At 42.3% G+C, this 16,144-nt stretch overlaps 1 protein-coding gene across 1 annotated transcript in view; it reads right to left on the bottom strand.

The window, feature by feature from the left end:
* HK3 (hexokinase 3) overlaps positions 1–14,573 on the bottom strand; it is a 156,545-nt gene extending 141,972 nt beyond the window's left edge. Inside the window, exons 1-2 of the mRNA XM_069764182.1 lie at positions 14,485–14,573; positions 11,349–11,417 (exon numbers count right to left, since the gene is read on the bottom strand). Coding sequence (XP_069620283.1) covers positions 11,349–11,405 — 57 coding nt within the window. The 5' untranslated portion in view covers positions 11,406–11,417; positions 14,485–14,573. The remainder of the gene's footprint in view (positions 1–11,348; positions 11,418–14,484) is intronic.
* Between the last annotated feature and the right edge of the window lie 1,571 nt (positions 14,574–16,144).

Here is a 16,144-nt window from a genome sequence, read left to right as displayed (position 1 = left end):
CAAAAGCAAAGTTTGAAGGAAAAATTATTTCAAATAAAAATCTTTTTTTTTTAACCCTGTCAATGTCTGGACTAGATTTTCAATTCATTTGGCAACTCATTTGATTAATAAAAGTATGAGTTGTCATGGAAAACACAAAATCTGGGTCTGGGTGACTCTAAACTAAAAAATAGTTAATAAATAACATTTCCCACATGTTTACTTTACATCAGCACAATTTTTTAAACATATTTTTTGCTGTTTGCAAAAAAATTTACAAAACCATTTTTTGGGGACAACCTCACATTTGAAGTTACTTTGAGGGGCCTATATGACAAAAAATACCCAAAAGTAACTGTGAAGACACAGCATTGTATCGTAATTAACCAGATGACTTAGTACAGTAGAATGACTGTTGATGACCCTTATTGTCATTGATTTAATGTTTAATGTCTGCCATTTTATGACTGGATGCTGATTAGCTATTGCATCTGTTCTTGTATTGCAGGCCTAGTATTGTTCTACTATCTTTGTGAAACAAAGGCACACTGTTTGAATGTTTGTTAATATGTTGATGAACCATTCGTGCTCAAAATATGAAGGACAATCAATGCATGTTGTTTGAACACTCCAGCAGTGAGGGATCACTTCCTACCACCTTTCCCCAACCTGTAGTGAAATGCCTAAATTAAAAGTTGTGACCTATAAAAAGGAGGATCTGCCTGTGTTCAGAGAGAGAGACAGCCAGAGATTCTGCCAAACCATGCAAACATCCAGGGGACCTTACAGGACTGCTGCCAATACATCATAGTTCAATCACGAGGGACATGGACCTATGATTCTAAGGAAACAACCTAGGGGACTTCGGCCCCGGTTGGAAGAATACAGATCTGCTCCAGTGACCTTCAGTTAACCATTGATAAGTTTGGACAAAGCAAGGACTGAGATTCGTTGATTACCTGGCTCCATGGAAATGTTCAAAGAAGCCAGGTTGTGATCCTCCATTAAACTGACCTTGTGCATGAATTGATTGTCATCTTCCTACGCTTGTGGAGCGCAGTGGGGTACTCGGTACCGGGTCCTTCGGTTCACAAGGGGATGTCGCGGTGGCTGACCCGGTCCATGGCCCTGGGATGTCCGTGTAAAAGGGAAAGGTTTTTAAGGGGAATGTTCGTGATGCCACCTGTGGTATTCTGTCAGGGTGACCGACGCTGCTTTAAGGGGTCCGCTGGGGTGATGTTATGGCAGCTAGATGGTATACCTTCCCACAAGTGAAGTATGTCCCCAGGGCCTCCCGGTGTGTAGATGGTGGTATGGTGAATGGCGCAGTGAAGAACGAGGACACAAGGTTGCAGTCTCTTTACCTTTACTGAAGACTTCAGAATCCATAGTCCAGGGCACCAGATCACAGGGCAGGCAGAGTCCAATCGGTTTGGAGGCAAGTCCAGAGTTCCCTTGTCCAGGTGGAAATTAGTAGCCTTCCCTTGCGCTGCAGTGGTGTAGTCCCTTACCTATGGCTTCACATAAGGCTCTCACAGATGCGATGTCTCGCTCTCTCTGTCCCCCATATAGGATAGGACAAAACCCATATGACTGGTGACTTGAGCCTGTTTATAGGGTCTCTTAGATAACCCAGCTCTGTGTGTGTCACCGTGCCTCCTGGGTGTAGGTGCGGACAGGTAACCTGCAATTAGCTGTCCTGCTGGTCTCTGAAATAAGGCATAGAGGTCCTTACTCCCTCCGTGTTCTGGCTACCGGGATGTTGCGCCTCAGAAGGAGACAGCATGAGCGGGGCTGGTCCCCTTCTGGTATCCTCTCCTTTGCTTTGACTTCCTTAACGATCGCTGCAATACAATTCTGCCTTTCAATGTCTCTTTCTGGGAGCTGCAGCTCTGAGGGCATGCACAGCTCCTTTAACCTTCCATCCTCCTCAGACTCTGGTCAGGAACTAACTAACTTTCCCTACAGACTACCAGTTATATATATATGGGGAGTGACCTAATAAATAGGGTCAGAAGCTCCCCTGGTGGTCTGGAGTGTGAAATGTGTTGCATGTTTGTGATACCTGGATGCAGTTATCCTTCTTTGCCTCCAAACGTAGCATCACTCTCCCCGAGAGGAAAGCAATACCACTGCGATGACCAGGACCCTGGGGCGCCGTACTTGTCATTACCTCCTCTCTGTATGAGTTCTACATTTGGGATAGTTGACCCTTGGAGCTCTGAAGTAATAGCTACCATTATCTTGGTGAGTCAGTGGAAGGGTGAGACTCTGTAATGTGCACCATCTTGGGGTATTTTGCTGGGACTGTTCTATGTGTTATCTTCCTGTCTTGTGGTTCAATAAAGCATTGCCACACCGTTTTACCCTCACCCTGTGTTGTCTGAGTAGCGTTATGCCCTTGTTAAAGGGAGATTGGGCATTCGGCAGGACGATCCCTGGTCCATGCGGTTTCGGCTAGCGAACCAGGGCGTCCGACATACCCCTGTGTTTCCACAGTGACACCTTTCTAAAAACTGCACCCATCAAAGTGTTCAAAACCACATTCAAGAAGCGTATTAACTCTTCAGGGGCTTCACGCAAATTAATGGAACGTGGAAGGAAGAAATAAACAATTAACTTTTTCTTTAGACCTAATTTTTACTTTCACAAGGGTAACAGGAGAAAATGTGCCATAAAATTTGTTCCTCAATTTCTTCTGAGAATACTGATACCCATACGTGGGGGAAAACCACTGTTTGGGTACATGACAGAGCTCAGAAGGGAAGGATATCCATTTTACTTTTTGAATGTAAAATTTGCTGGCATAATTAGCGGACACCATATCGTGTTTAGAAAGCCCCTGATGTGCCTAAACAATGGAAACCCCCCACAAGTGACACCATTTTGGCAACTAGACGCCTCAGGGAACTCATCTAGACGTGTATTGCGCACCTTGAAACTGAGGGTTCTGTCTGAATCACTTATTCAGAGATTTACACAAAAACCCTAGTGTAAGAGCTCAGCGTAGAGTACAGGATAAATGTGCACCGAACCTTACTGCGATCTTTGGGAGGCAGAATGAAAAAATCAATAACAGGTGCAGAATTGGTTTTATTCATGTTTTACACCATTCCTCATGAGGCATAAGGGAATAGACAACTTTATTCTTCAGGTCGGTGCGAGATACTAGATTTATAACACTAACAGGGTTTTTAGTGCAAAAACTAGGTTTTGCATACCCATATTTAGACAGCTATAATTTTTTTGTATTTCGGCTGACAAAGTCATGTGAGGGCTTGTTTATTGCGGGACGAGTTGACATTTTTATTGGTACTATTTTTGGGAACATGACATTTTTTGATCACGTTCTATTCTGATTTTTGAGAGGTAGAATGAACAAAAAACAGGAATTGCTTTTTCTTTGCTTTTTTTATACCATTTCACACATGGTAAAATTGATAAGACAGCTTTATTCTTTGGGTCAGTATGAATACAGCAATACCTTATTTATATTTTTTATGTTTTGGCAGTTTTGCACAATAAAAACAATTTTATAGAAAAAATAATTATTTTTGCATCACTTTATTCTGAGAGCTATAACTTTTTTACTTTTCCACTACGTTTTTTGCAGGACAAGATGACGTTTTTAATGGTAACATTTTTATTTACATTTATCTATTTGATCGTGTTTTATTTGACTTTTCGGTGGTATGATAAACCAGTGTTTGTTGCCTGTTTTTTTTTATGGTGTTCACTAAAGGGGTTAACTAGAGGAACAGATTTATAGAGCGGTACATTCAAGACGTAGGACACACCAAATATGTGTAGTTTTTTTGTTCATTTTTTTACATAAATAAATGCATTTCTTGAATTAATATTTTTCTTTTTTTGCTCTATATTGGGGGATTTTTTATACTTTTACACTTTTCAATAATTTTTTATTACCTTTTTACGTTGTCCCTGTATAGTGATAGATTACTAATCTGATACTCTGCAATGCTTCTGCACTTCAGAGAAACAGAGCAGTGTCTGACAGGCAGGAAATGAGACGTGTCAGCTTCTTACAAGGCACTGACAAGCCACATTCCCTGAAGGACTCCAAGGCTATATTGCTATACACCCCTCATAATTTTTTTTTTTTATCATCATATCTTTCCTTTGAAAACACTGAAGATAAGACACTTTGATACAATGTAAAGTAGTCAGTTTAAAGCTTGTATAAGTGTAAATTTGGTGTGCTCCCTAAATAGCTCAACACACAGCTATTAATGTCTAAACCACTGGCAACAAAAGTGAGTACACCCCTAAGTGAAAATGGCCAAATTGTGCCTAAGTATCACTACTTTTTGTGTCCACCATTATTTTCAAGCACTGTCTTAATTCTCTCGGGCATGGAGTTCACTTGAGTTTTACAAGATGCCATTGGAATCCTCTTCCATTCCTCCATGACAACATCACGGAGCTGGTGGATGTTTAAGACCTTACGCTCCTCCACCTTCCATTTCAGGATGCCCCACAATTGCTTAGTAGTAGGGTTGAGCGAAACGGATCGTTCATTTTCAAAAGTTGCCGACTTTTGGCAAAGTCGGGTTTCATGAAACCCGACCCGATCCCTGTGTGGGGTCGGCCATGCGGTACGCGACTTTCGCGCCAAAGTCGCGTTTCATATGACACGCTTGGCGCCATTTTTTCAGCCAATGAAGGAGCGTGGGCAAAGTGATGACATAGGTCTTAGGGGCGTGGACGCCTATCGTCATCTTGTCGTTTGTGCGCTGCAGCGATTTGAAATGTGTAACACCAGCTTTTCTGTTCAGGGACGGAGGAGAGGGAGAGAGAGAGAGAGGGAGAGGGAGAGAGAGAGGGAGACGGAGAGGGAGAGGGAGAGGGAGAAGGAAAGAGAGAGAGAGAAAAAAAAAATCCCATTGACTTTGCATTGGGTTTCGTGTTTCGGTCGATCCCCGACTTTTCGCCATAATCGGCCGATTTCACTCGACTCTACTTTAGAGATAGTCGGGTTTCGCGAAACCTGACTCGACCCTAAAAAAGTAAAAGTCGCTCAACCCTACTTAGTAGGGTTTAGGTCTGAAGATATGCTTGTCCAGTACAGCACATTTACCCTCAGTTTGTTTAAAAAGGCAGTAGTTGTCTTGTAGGTAGGTTTTGAGTCTTTACCATGTTGGAATACTACCCTGTGGTACAGTTTACAAAAAGAGGGGATTATGCTCTGCTTCAATATGTCACAGTACATGTTGGCATTCATGGTTCCCTCAATGAACTGTAGCTCCCCACAGCTGGCAGTACTCATGCAGCCCCAAACCATGACACTTTGACCACCATGCTTGACTGTAGGCAAGACATGTACTCCTGACCTGGTTGCTGCCACACACGCTTGACACCATCTGAACCAAATAAGATTATCTTGCTTGGTCTCATTAGACCACAGGACAGGTTTCCAGTAATCTATGTCTTTAGTCTGCTTGTCTTCAGCAAAGTCTTTGCTGGCATTACTCATATGTCTAGTTTGAAAAGACAACATCTAGGTATGATGCTGAGCACGTGCACTAAATTTCTTTAGTTGACCATGGCAAGGCCAGTTTTGAGTGGAACCTTACTTAGATTTGGTTTCCAGTACCATCTCTATGCTGATGACACCCAATTATACACTTCTCCTGATATCACGCCGACCTTTTTAGAAAACACCAGTGATTGTCTTACCGCTGTCTCTAACATCATGTCCTCCCTCTATCTGAAACTGAACCTGTCAAAAGCTGAACTCCTCGTGTTTTCTCCCTCCATTAACCTACCTTTGCCTGACATTGTCATCTCCGTGTGTGGTTCCACCATTACTCCAAAGCAACATGCCCACTGCCTTGGGGTCATACTTGATTCCAAGCTTTCATTCACCCCCCACATCCGATCACTGGCTCGCTCTTCTTATCTGCATCTCAAAAAACATTTCTAGAATTCGCTCTTTTCTTACTTTCGACTCTGCAAAAACTCTTACTGTTTGACTTATTCATTCTCGTCTGGACTATTGAAACTCTCTACTAATCGGCCTCCCTCTTACCAAACTCTCCTCGCTCCAATCTGTCCTGAATGCTGCAGGCAGGATCATATTCCTCACCAACCGTTACACCGATGCCTCTACCTTGTGCCAGTCATTACACTGGTTACTCATCCACTCAAGAATGCAGTACAAAACTACTACCCTCATCCACAAAGCACTCCATGGCTCAGCACCACCCTACATCTCCTCTCTGGTCTCAATTTACCACCCTACCCGTGCCCTCCGCTCCGCTGATGACCTCAGGTTAGCATCTTCAATAATCAGAACCTCCCACTCCCATCTCCAAAACTTTCCACGTGCTGCGCCGATTCTTTGGAATGCACAACCTAGGTTAATACAATTAATCCCCAATCCCCACAGTTTTACGCGTGCCCTAAAAACTCATTTATTCAGATTGGCCTACTGCCTTTACGCATTAACCTAACTATCCCTGTGTGGCCCATTAAAAAAAAAAATATATATATATAATCCGGTTCCTCGCATCATGTTCTCATACACTTTATGCAGTTAATAGCCCTCTGTGTCTGTACTGCTACATACTTAGGCAGTTAACTGGTTCATGCAGCTTTACATGAACACCTGAGCCTTACATTATGGCTGGTCCGAATAACTAAAGCAATTGCTACCATCCACCTCTCGTGTCTCCCCTTTTCCTCATAGTTTGTAAGCTTGCGAGCAGGGCCCTCCTTCCTTTTGTATCTATTTTGAACTGTGATTTCTGTCATGCTGTAATGTCTACTGTCTGTACAAGTCCCCTCTATAATTTGTAAAGCGCTTCGGAATATGTTGGTGCTATATAAATAAAATTATTATTATTACTTATTAAATTGCTGTATGGTCTTGGCCACCGTGCTGCCGCTCAGTTTTATGGTGTTGGCAATCTTCTTATAGCCTAGGCCATCATTACATAGAGTAACAATTCTTTTTTGCAGATCCCCATTGAGTTCTTTGCTATGAGATGCCATGTTGAACTTCCAGTCAGGGGTGAACCTAGCCACTCTGTTTCATAAGGCGAACTTCAAAACGGTGCTCCCCCCCCCTAAACGCATATACAGTACAGCTCCCCTATAGGGCTCCCATCTCATATACAGTCCCCCCATACATTACATGACTGATAACTATTGTACATTCTACAATAGGTCATAAATCAGACAGTATAGTCCTCCATACAGTATTCTGGGCACCACAGTTCTCATTACAGAATAATGAGCCCCATATATTGCTCCATACAGTATAATGAGCCCCATATATTGCTCCATACTGTATAATGGCCACACAGTGCTCCATACTGTATAATGGCCGCACATGATGCTCCATACTGTATAATGGTCACACAGTGCTCCATACTGTATAATGGCCACACATGATGCTCCATACTGTATAATGGGCAAACATAATGCTCCATACTGTATAATGGTCACACATGATGCTCCATACTGTATAATGGCCACAGAGTGCTCCATACTGTATAATGGCCACACATGATGCTGCATACTGTATAATGGCCACACAGTTCTCCATACTGTATAATAGCCACACATGATGCTCCATACTGTATAATGGCCACACAGTTCTCCATACTGTATTACTGTTTACTAGGGACCGTTCATGTCAGACTAATTTGATCAGTTTCTATGAAGAGGTAAGTTCCGGATAGGACCAAGGGAACCCAGTGGATGTAGTGTATATGGACTTTTCAAAAGCTTTTGATACGGTGCCACACAAAAGGTTGATACATAAAATGAGAATAATGGGGATAGGGGAAAATATGTGTAAGTGGGTTGAGAGCTGGCTCAGGGATAGGAAACCAGCACATGGAGCACACTCGGACTGGGTAGCGGTTAGCAGTGGGGTACCGCAGGTGTCAGTATTGGGCCCTCTTCTTTTTAACATATTTATTAATGACCTTGTAGAGGGCATTCAGAGTAGAATTTCAATATTTGCAGATGACACTAAACTCTGCAGGGTAATCAATACAGAGGAGGACAATTTTATATTACAGGATGATTTATGTAAACTAGAAGCTTGGGCTGATAAATGGCAAATGAGCTTTAATGGGGATAAATGTAAGGTCATGCACTTGGGTAGAAGTAATAAGATGTATAATTATGTGCTTAATTCTAAAACTGTGGGCAAAACCGTCAATGAAAAAGACCTGGGTGTATGGGTGGATGACAAACTCATATTCAGTGGCCAGTGTCAGGCAGCTGCTACAAAGGCAAATAAAATAATGGGATGCATTAAAAGAGGCATAGATGCACATGAGGGGAACATAATTTTACCTCTATACAAGTCACTAGTTCGACCACACTTAGAATACTGTGCACAGTTCTGGTCTCCAGTGTATAAGAAAGACATAGCTGAACTAGAGCGGGTGCAGAGAAGAGCGACCAAGGTTATTAGAGGACTGGGGGGGTCTGCAATACCAAGATAGGTTATTACACTTGGGGCTATTTAGTTTGGAAAAACGAAGACTATGGGGTGATCTTATTTTAATGTATAAATATATGAGGGGAAAGTACAAAGACCTTTCTGATGATCTTTTTAATCATAGACCTGAAACAGGGACAAGGGGGCATCCTCTGCATTTGGAGGAAAAAAGGTTTAAGCATAATAACAGACGTGGATTCTTTACTGTAAGAGCAGTGAGACTATGGAACTCTCTGCCGTATGATGTTGTAATGAGTGATTCATTACTTAAATTTAAGACGGGACTGGATACCTTTCTGGAAAAGTATAATGTTACAGGGTATATACACTAGATTCCTTGATAGGGCGTTGATCCAGGGAACTAGTCTGATTGCCGTATGTGGAGTCGGGAAGGAATTTTTTTCCCCAATGTGGAGCTTACTCTTTGCCACATGGGTTTTTTTTGCCTTCCTCTGGATCAACATGTTAGGGCATGTTAGGTTAGGCTATGGGTTGCACTAGATGGACTTATAGTCTTCCTTCAACCTTAATTAATACCTATAATGGCCACACATGATGCTCCATACTGTATAATGGTCACACATGATGCTCCATACTGTATAATGGCCACACAGTGCTCCATACTGTATAATGGCGACACATGATGCTCCATACTGTATAATGGCCACACATGATGCTCCATACTGTATAATGGCAACACAGTGCTCCATACTGTATAATGGCCACACATGATGCACCATACTGTATAATGGCCACACAGTGCTCCATGCTGTATAATGGCCACATATGATGCTCCATACTGTATAATGGTCACACAGGATGCTCCATACTGTATAATGGTCACACATGATGCTCCATACTGTATAATAGCCACCCATTATGCTCAATACTGTATAATGGCCTCACAGTGCTCCATACTGTATAATGGCCACACATAGTGCTCCATACTGTATTATGGCCACACATGATGCTCCATACTGTATAATGGCCACACATAATGCTCCATACTGTATAATGGTCACACATAGTTACTCCTACACACGCGGCTGTGCTCCATACACCTTGCACACACAGCTCCACTCCATACACCTCGCACACACCCGGCTCTGCTCCATATACCTCATACACACCTTGCTCCGCTCCATACACCTCATACACACACAGCTCCACTCCATACACCTCGCACACACCCGGCTCTGCTCCATACACCTCATAGTGTCTATAGAAAAAACAGCCGCACACTCAAGACTTGCAGGTTTTTACGTGAAAGTTGTATTTTTTATTATTAGTACAGGCATCACCAAATGCTTATTAGTGTTCAGAGAAAATCATGGATACTTTAAATTATGGTTAACGTTTCGACCAAGGCTGGTCTTTGTCAAAACCACACTTCTAATGGAGGGTAGAAAAGGTGCAGAAGCAGTCTGGAGTAGGCGAAGTCTGCAAGGGTCCTGTAGCACCGAGTCCGTCACACTGGTGATGCAGTACTGCATCACCAGTGTGATGGACTCAGTGCTACAGGACTAATATGCATTTGGTGATGCCTGTACTAATAATAAAAAATACAACTTTCACGTAAAAACCTGCAAGTCTTGAGTGTGCGGCTGTTTTTTCTATAGACACTGTGACTTTGTGTTCAGCCTGCACCTTTTTTCCATGCGGAGTGCACCACATCTCTTGTACTGCCATACACCTCATACACACCCGGCTCTGCTCCATACACCTTATACACACCAGGCTCTGCTCCGTACACCTCATACACACAAGACTCCGCTCCGTACAGCTCATACACACACGGCTCTGCTCCATATACCTCATACACACCCGGCTCTGCTCCAAACACTTCATACACACACGGCTCCGCTCCATACACCTCATACACACACTGCTCCGCTCCATACACCTCATACACACCCGGCTCTGCTCCATACACCTGATACACACCCAGCTCTGCTCTGTACACCTGATACACACACGGCTCCGCTCCATACACCTCGTACACATTCAGCTCCGCTCCATACACCTCATACACACACTTACCATGGCAACCAGCACAGCAGAGTCCTGCAATCCATGGAGGTCCCGATCATGTCACCCCTGACTCCTCCCCTCCTGTGACCTCATCACAGGTCCTGTTTGCACAGAGCAGCCAATATGTGGTGTGCTGCTCTGCGGGTGCAGGGATGACCAGCTGATATTGCACACCGTGGGTTGTGAGCAGCGGCGCACGCACTGCACTAGTGACAGCAAATGTCAGGGATTATGGAGAATCGGCACCAGGTGCTCTGACCGCCGCTCTGCCGCCCCCTGTCTTTCAGTGACGACTACCGCCTGAAGCAAAGGGCTCAACTTGCCCCATGATAACGGCGCCCCTGCTTCCAGTGACCAGTATGAGAAAGTGTGAGAGCGATGTCACCAAATTTTCCACCCTGCTCCCCATTCACAACTGAAACCTTGCAACACTAATGAGTCACATGACACCAGGTGGTGAAAAATAGCTATTTAGACATTAATGGCTGTGGGGGAGTTATTTAGGCGGCACACCAAATTTTCACTGTTAAATAAGCCGTACACTGACTACATTTCATTATATCAAAGTGTCAGATCTTCAGTGTTGGCTGATGAAAAGATGTAATAAAATATTTACAAAAATGTGAGGGTTGTACTCACTTTTGTGATATACTGTACATGAAAGTGGAAAACCCCTTTAACTGATTGTGTCATTTACTGATAGCTCATACATATTTCATGAAAAATGGGAAGTGTTTTTGTGACATGGTGACATATATCACGTCCCTGTGCTGGGTGTTTTTTGCACAAAGATAAAGACATAAATTGCAAATGTATGGAATTAAACACTGTGAGTATAGATTTGTAGATTTGTGCTCACCTCCTCACAGGCTGACTGCTGGACGTTCTCCATTGAACCTGCATCTGGTTTTTCCATAGCTTTAAGTTTCTGATAAAAAACAAACAGTGGAGAATGAGCAGGAAAAAGTCACTGGTGAAAACAGGATACACCAAGAAATATTGGCAATGGCACACATTACGCAAACTATAAGTTTCAGCCGCACACTGATAAATAGCGATCACATGGGCTGCAATTCCTAGAGCTGTTCTCGTAAGTCACACAACCACAAGGCACGGCCACAGCTTCATAAGAGGAAGTGATAATAAAAAAGCATTCCTATATGAAGTGGAGCAATAAGCAGAGTTACCATGACCTTCAGCTGAAAGGAATCAATTGTATTAACAGGGCTCACAAATGAGGATTGACAAGTGGACGATGATATAGCCAAGAAATTATCCGGCAGATATTAGGATTTTTTCCTCTTTTTATTAGATTCCAATAATGTCCAAACATAATCGTCTGCCAAAAAGGAGGTTATCCACAATTTTATTTTTTTCATAGAATGGATAAACAGAAAAAGTGAATCCCCCCCCCCCCCCGCTACTCCCATTCATACATGTCTCTAGTTACCTACCCCATGGGCTATACTTTCTGATCCCTCTTGATGCACAAGAACTGACTTCCCAGCCAATCACTGGCTGCAGTAATGCATATCAGCCACTGATTGGCTGCAGTAATGCATATCAGCCACTGATTGACTGCAGTAATGCATATCAGCCACTGATTGGCTGCAGTTGTCACTGTGTCATGATGACATCACTACTGCAGGATGTATAAACTGGTGGCAGACCAGGCAGTAATGGAATTAAATCATATAAACCAGACAACATAAGCACTCTAACAGCAAATCATAAAGTGCCAAGATGTAGCAAAAAAGGTTCAGTGCACACATATTGGACAACCAATAAGGAACAAGAGCACCAAAAGAACCAAATTAGTATAAAAGTAACAATTTTATTAACTCAAAAATAACGTAACAGATAGTAAGATAGGGAGATGACAAACGACTCACCAAAAATGATGGCAAAGCAGTACCCAACAGGCAAACAATAGTTAACATTTAGTAAACAGATAGTCACCTCAAAAAGTGCCAGTGCATTGTGCAAAAAAATTCATAGGGATATAAATATATATATACCAAATGTAAAGGATGCAGGAGCACCATAAAGCCTCATCACAAGGTTGCCAAGAAATAACCTATAAGTAACAATAGAGCATGACCCATAATAGTAATAGAGGATATGATTACCTGAGGGACCACAATGCCACCCACCCCAACGCGCGTTTCGGCCACGTGCCTTCTTCCGGGGGTATTGGATTTAAAGTGGTGCAAAATTTTTGTTACCTATTCTCAGCATTGTTTAAATTATTTTTCTTAGTGTACTGAACAGATCAAGTCCCTAATTACGTACAGCTAGCCTATAATATAAAGCCACTGTCACAGCTCAGACACAAGCTCTATTACTTATAAGACGCTAATCCTGTATTTTAACAAGTCACTTTATGTATCTTATTCACTGCTAAATTAATACAAAATTGACTTTGAAGTTGAAAAATTAGTACTTGACTAGTCGGAAGCGGAGGGCGGGGGCAATTTCAGAGGACGAATCCTCCATTTCATCATGTAAGCATTAGTCTGGGGAAATCAATGCACATCCCCTGACTAGTCAACCACTAGTTTGCATAGCATGATCTCAGCTTCAAAGATGATTTTATATTTTGAATATTGGGACGCCCTTTTCTGAAAAATCCGTAAAGTGAATATTTCTAATTTGGCAAGTAATTGGTTAACATGAATTGGGCCACTGGCTACTCAATACATAAATGTGCATTGACCTCATAGTATTTTAGGTGGCCAGTTACCCAGCACATGTGATATGGACATAAACTGGTCTTGGGGCTGCGGTCACACAGCCGTTTGTTCTGTCATTTGGGAGAATCTGATTAATTATGCAAATGACACTGTCAGAGTTTCAGTTATCGTGATTCGATTCGCTCACACGACAGAATGGCAGCACAGGTACGCAGAAGACAAAGAACTTAATTTCTCCATGTTCTCCATCGTCAGTGTCAGCATAGATCAGACTGCACTCGGTTGACATCCAAGCGCAGTCCGATGTTTCACATGCACCCATAGATGTGTATGGGTGCGCATGGTTCGATTATCGGATACACCCGCTGCGTGCTGCGAATGTTTTCTTATGCCAAATCGGCATAAGAAAGAAAGCGCTGGTCGGCACTGCCCCATAGTATAATACTGCTCAGAGCGGTATCCTATAAAACATCCATAGCACTCGGCCGTGTTATATGCTACTGTGAGCAAACCCCGAGTCAGCCCCTGACAAATCAGCATCAGGGCTGAATTTTGACAAGACATACATTACCAGCTCCCAGCAGTTATGCTTAGCTGAATGAACATGATCTCCTAAAACTGCAGAAGCCTTGAAAGCTTGCAGTGCAGCTGAAGAGGCTCGTTAAAGATTCTGAATATCCCAATAAGTATATTATGCTCTAATTATTTCCATTTGAATGCACAGAAGTCACAAGCAGAATTCTTCTACATTGTCATTATTCTTTGCCATACGCTTCTGTGATCACCTCCTGCGCCGTACAGTATCTTGGAAAAGGAGCCTTACATCACACATTAGGCAACACTGCTCTTGTGTATCCTGCTGTATACAGTGTATATACCATACCGGCAAAGCTCTCTTGGAACCCCACCAATCAACGGAATCCAATCATCATACCGAAAATGCTAATAACGGCCAATAAATGTGCAATATACAACGGGGTTTAAATGCGGACAAGCGCCACGGTAGTCTAACAAAAGGAAATATGGAATAATATTGATAAGCCAAAAAGATAATAGAATAATAATAATAAAATGCTTGAAAACGTGACACAGCTAAACAGCTGCTAGGAAAATGATACACTGCTAGATTCATATCCTCCCAAATTCACAAACTAAAAGTATAACACATGCAATAAAGACAAATCTACAACAACCCGCATTTTATAAACACCCTACTATAATAAGCAGTTATTAAGCAGTAAGTAATAAAAAACATCAGCTGGAAAGCAGAGGAGGAGAGGATCCTCCAGCACTGATACGTACCTAGGGCAAAGTGTATTGTGAGTTGTACTTGCGAGTCTTTCACCATATACTTTTTCCCATACACACCCTCTGTGCTGTGCCATCACAATGCATCACTCCTCCCTCTGACATTTTAATGGGTCACTCCTACCCCTGGCACCAATATGAGGAACAAGCCCAAATACCTAGGGATTGTGTACACACTTATGCTAATATGTGCTGATCAGTAAAGAACCTAGATTTAAAGGACTGGATAATAGTCCACCTGAATCAGTCACTGTCTCATACCTACTGCATTTACTTACAGGCGGGTCATTAGAAATGCAGGTACAAATTAGTGTTCTCAAAAATGCAGAAGTAATTAAGATTTCATCTAAAAAAGAACATATAAAACAGCCAATCAGGTTACATCTTCTGTTTTTGTAGGACAAATAGAGTTATCTGATTGGTTGCCATTCATAATTTCTTTATTTTGATTCAACTTGCTTTTTAAATATGAGACCCAGATTGTTAACTTGAAATATTCACTTAAAAAGGTTTTTCATAGATGAATGTATACATTTTAAGTTAGCACTCATTTACAGTGGGCACGGAAAGTATTCAGACCCCTTTAAATTTTTCACCATTTGTTTCATTGAAGCCATTTGGTAAATTCAAAAAAGTTCATTTTTTTCCTCATTAATGTACACTCTGCACCCCATCTTGACTGAAAAAAACATAAATGTAGTAATTTTTGCAAATTTATAAAAAAAAACTGAAATATCACATGGTCATAAGTATTCAGACCCTTTGCTAAGAAGCTCATATTTAAGTCACATGGTGTCCATTTCCTTGTGATCCTTGTTGAGATGGTTCTACTCCTTCATCAGAGTCCAGCTGTGTTTAATTAAACTGATAGGACTTGATTTGGAAAGGCGCACACCTGTCTATATAAGACCTCACAGCTCACAGTGCATGTCAGACAAAATGAGAATCATGAGGTCAAAGGAACTGGCCAAGGAGCTCAGAGACAGAATTGTGGCAAGGCACAGATCTGGCCAAGGTTACAACAGAATTTCTACAGTACTCAAGGTTCCTAAGAGCTCAGTGGCCCCCATAATCCTTAAATGGAAGAAGTTTGGGACCACCAGAAGTTTTTATAGACTTAGCCGTCCAGCCAAACTGAGCAATCATGGGAGAAGAGCCTTGGTGAAAGAGGTAAAGAAGAACCCCCTAGGTGACTGTTGCTGAGCTCCAGAGATGCAGTAGGGAGATAGGAGAACGTTTCATAAAGTCAACTATCACTGCAGCCCTCCACCAGTCGGGCCTTTATGGCAGAGTGACCAGACAGAAACCTCTCCTCAGTGCAAGATATATGAAAGCCTGCACAGAGTTTGCTAAAAAAAAACACATGAAGGACTCCGAGACTATGAGAAAGAAGATTCTCTGGTCTGATGAGACAAAGATAGACCTTTATGGTGATAATTCTAAGTGGTATGTGTGGAGAAAACCAGGCACTGTTCATCATCTGTCCAATACAATCCCAACAGTGAAACATGGTGGTGGCAGCATCATGCTATGGGGGTGTTTTTCATCTGTAGGGACAGAATGACTGATTGTCATTGAAGGAAACATGAATGTGGCCAAGTACAGAGATATCCAGGATCAAAACCTCTTCCAGAGTGCTCTGGACCTCAGAATT

This window comes from Ranitomeya imitator, chromosome 4 (genome assembly GCF_032444005.1).
Source record: "Ranitomeya imitator isolate aRanImi1 chromosome 4, aRanImi1.pri, whole genome shotgun sequence".
NCBI lineage: Eukaryota > Metazoa > Chordata > Amphibia > Anura > Dendrobatidae > Ranitomeya > Ranitomeya imitator.
This window is presented reverse-complemented; position numbering and strand designations above follow the sequence as displayed.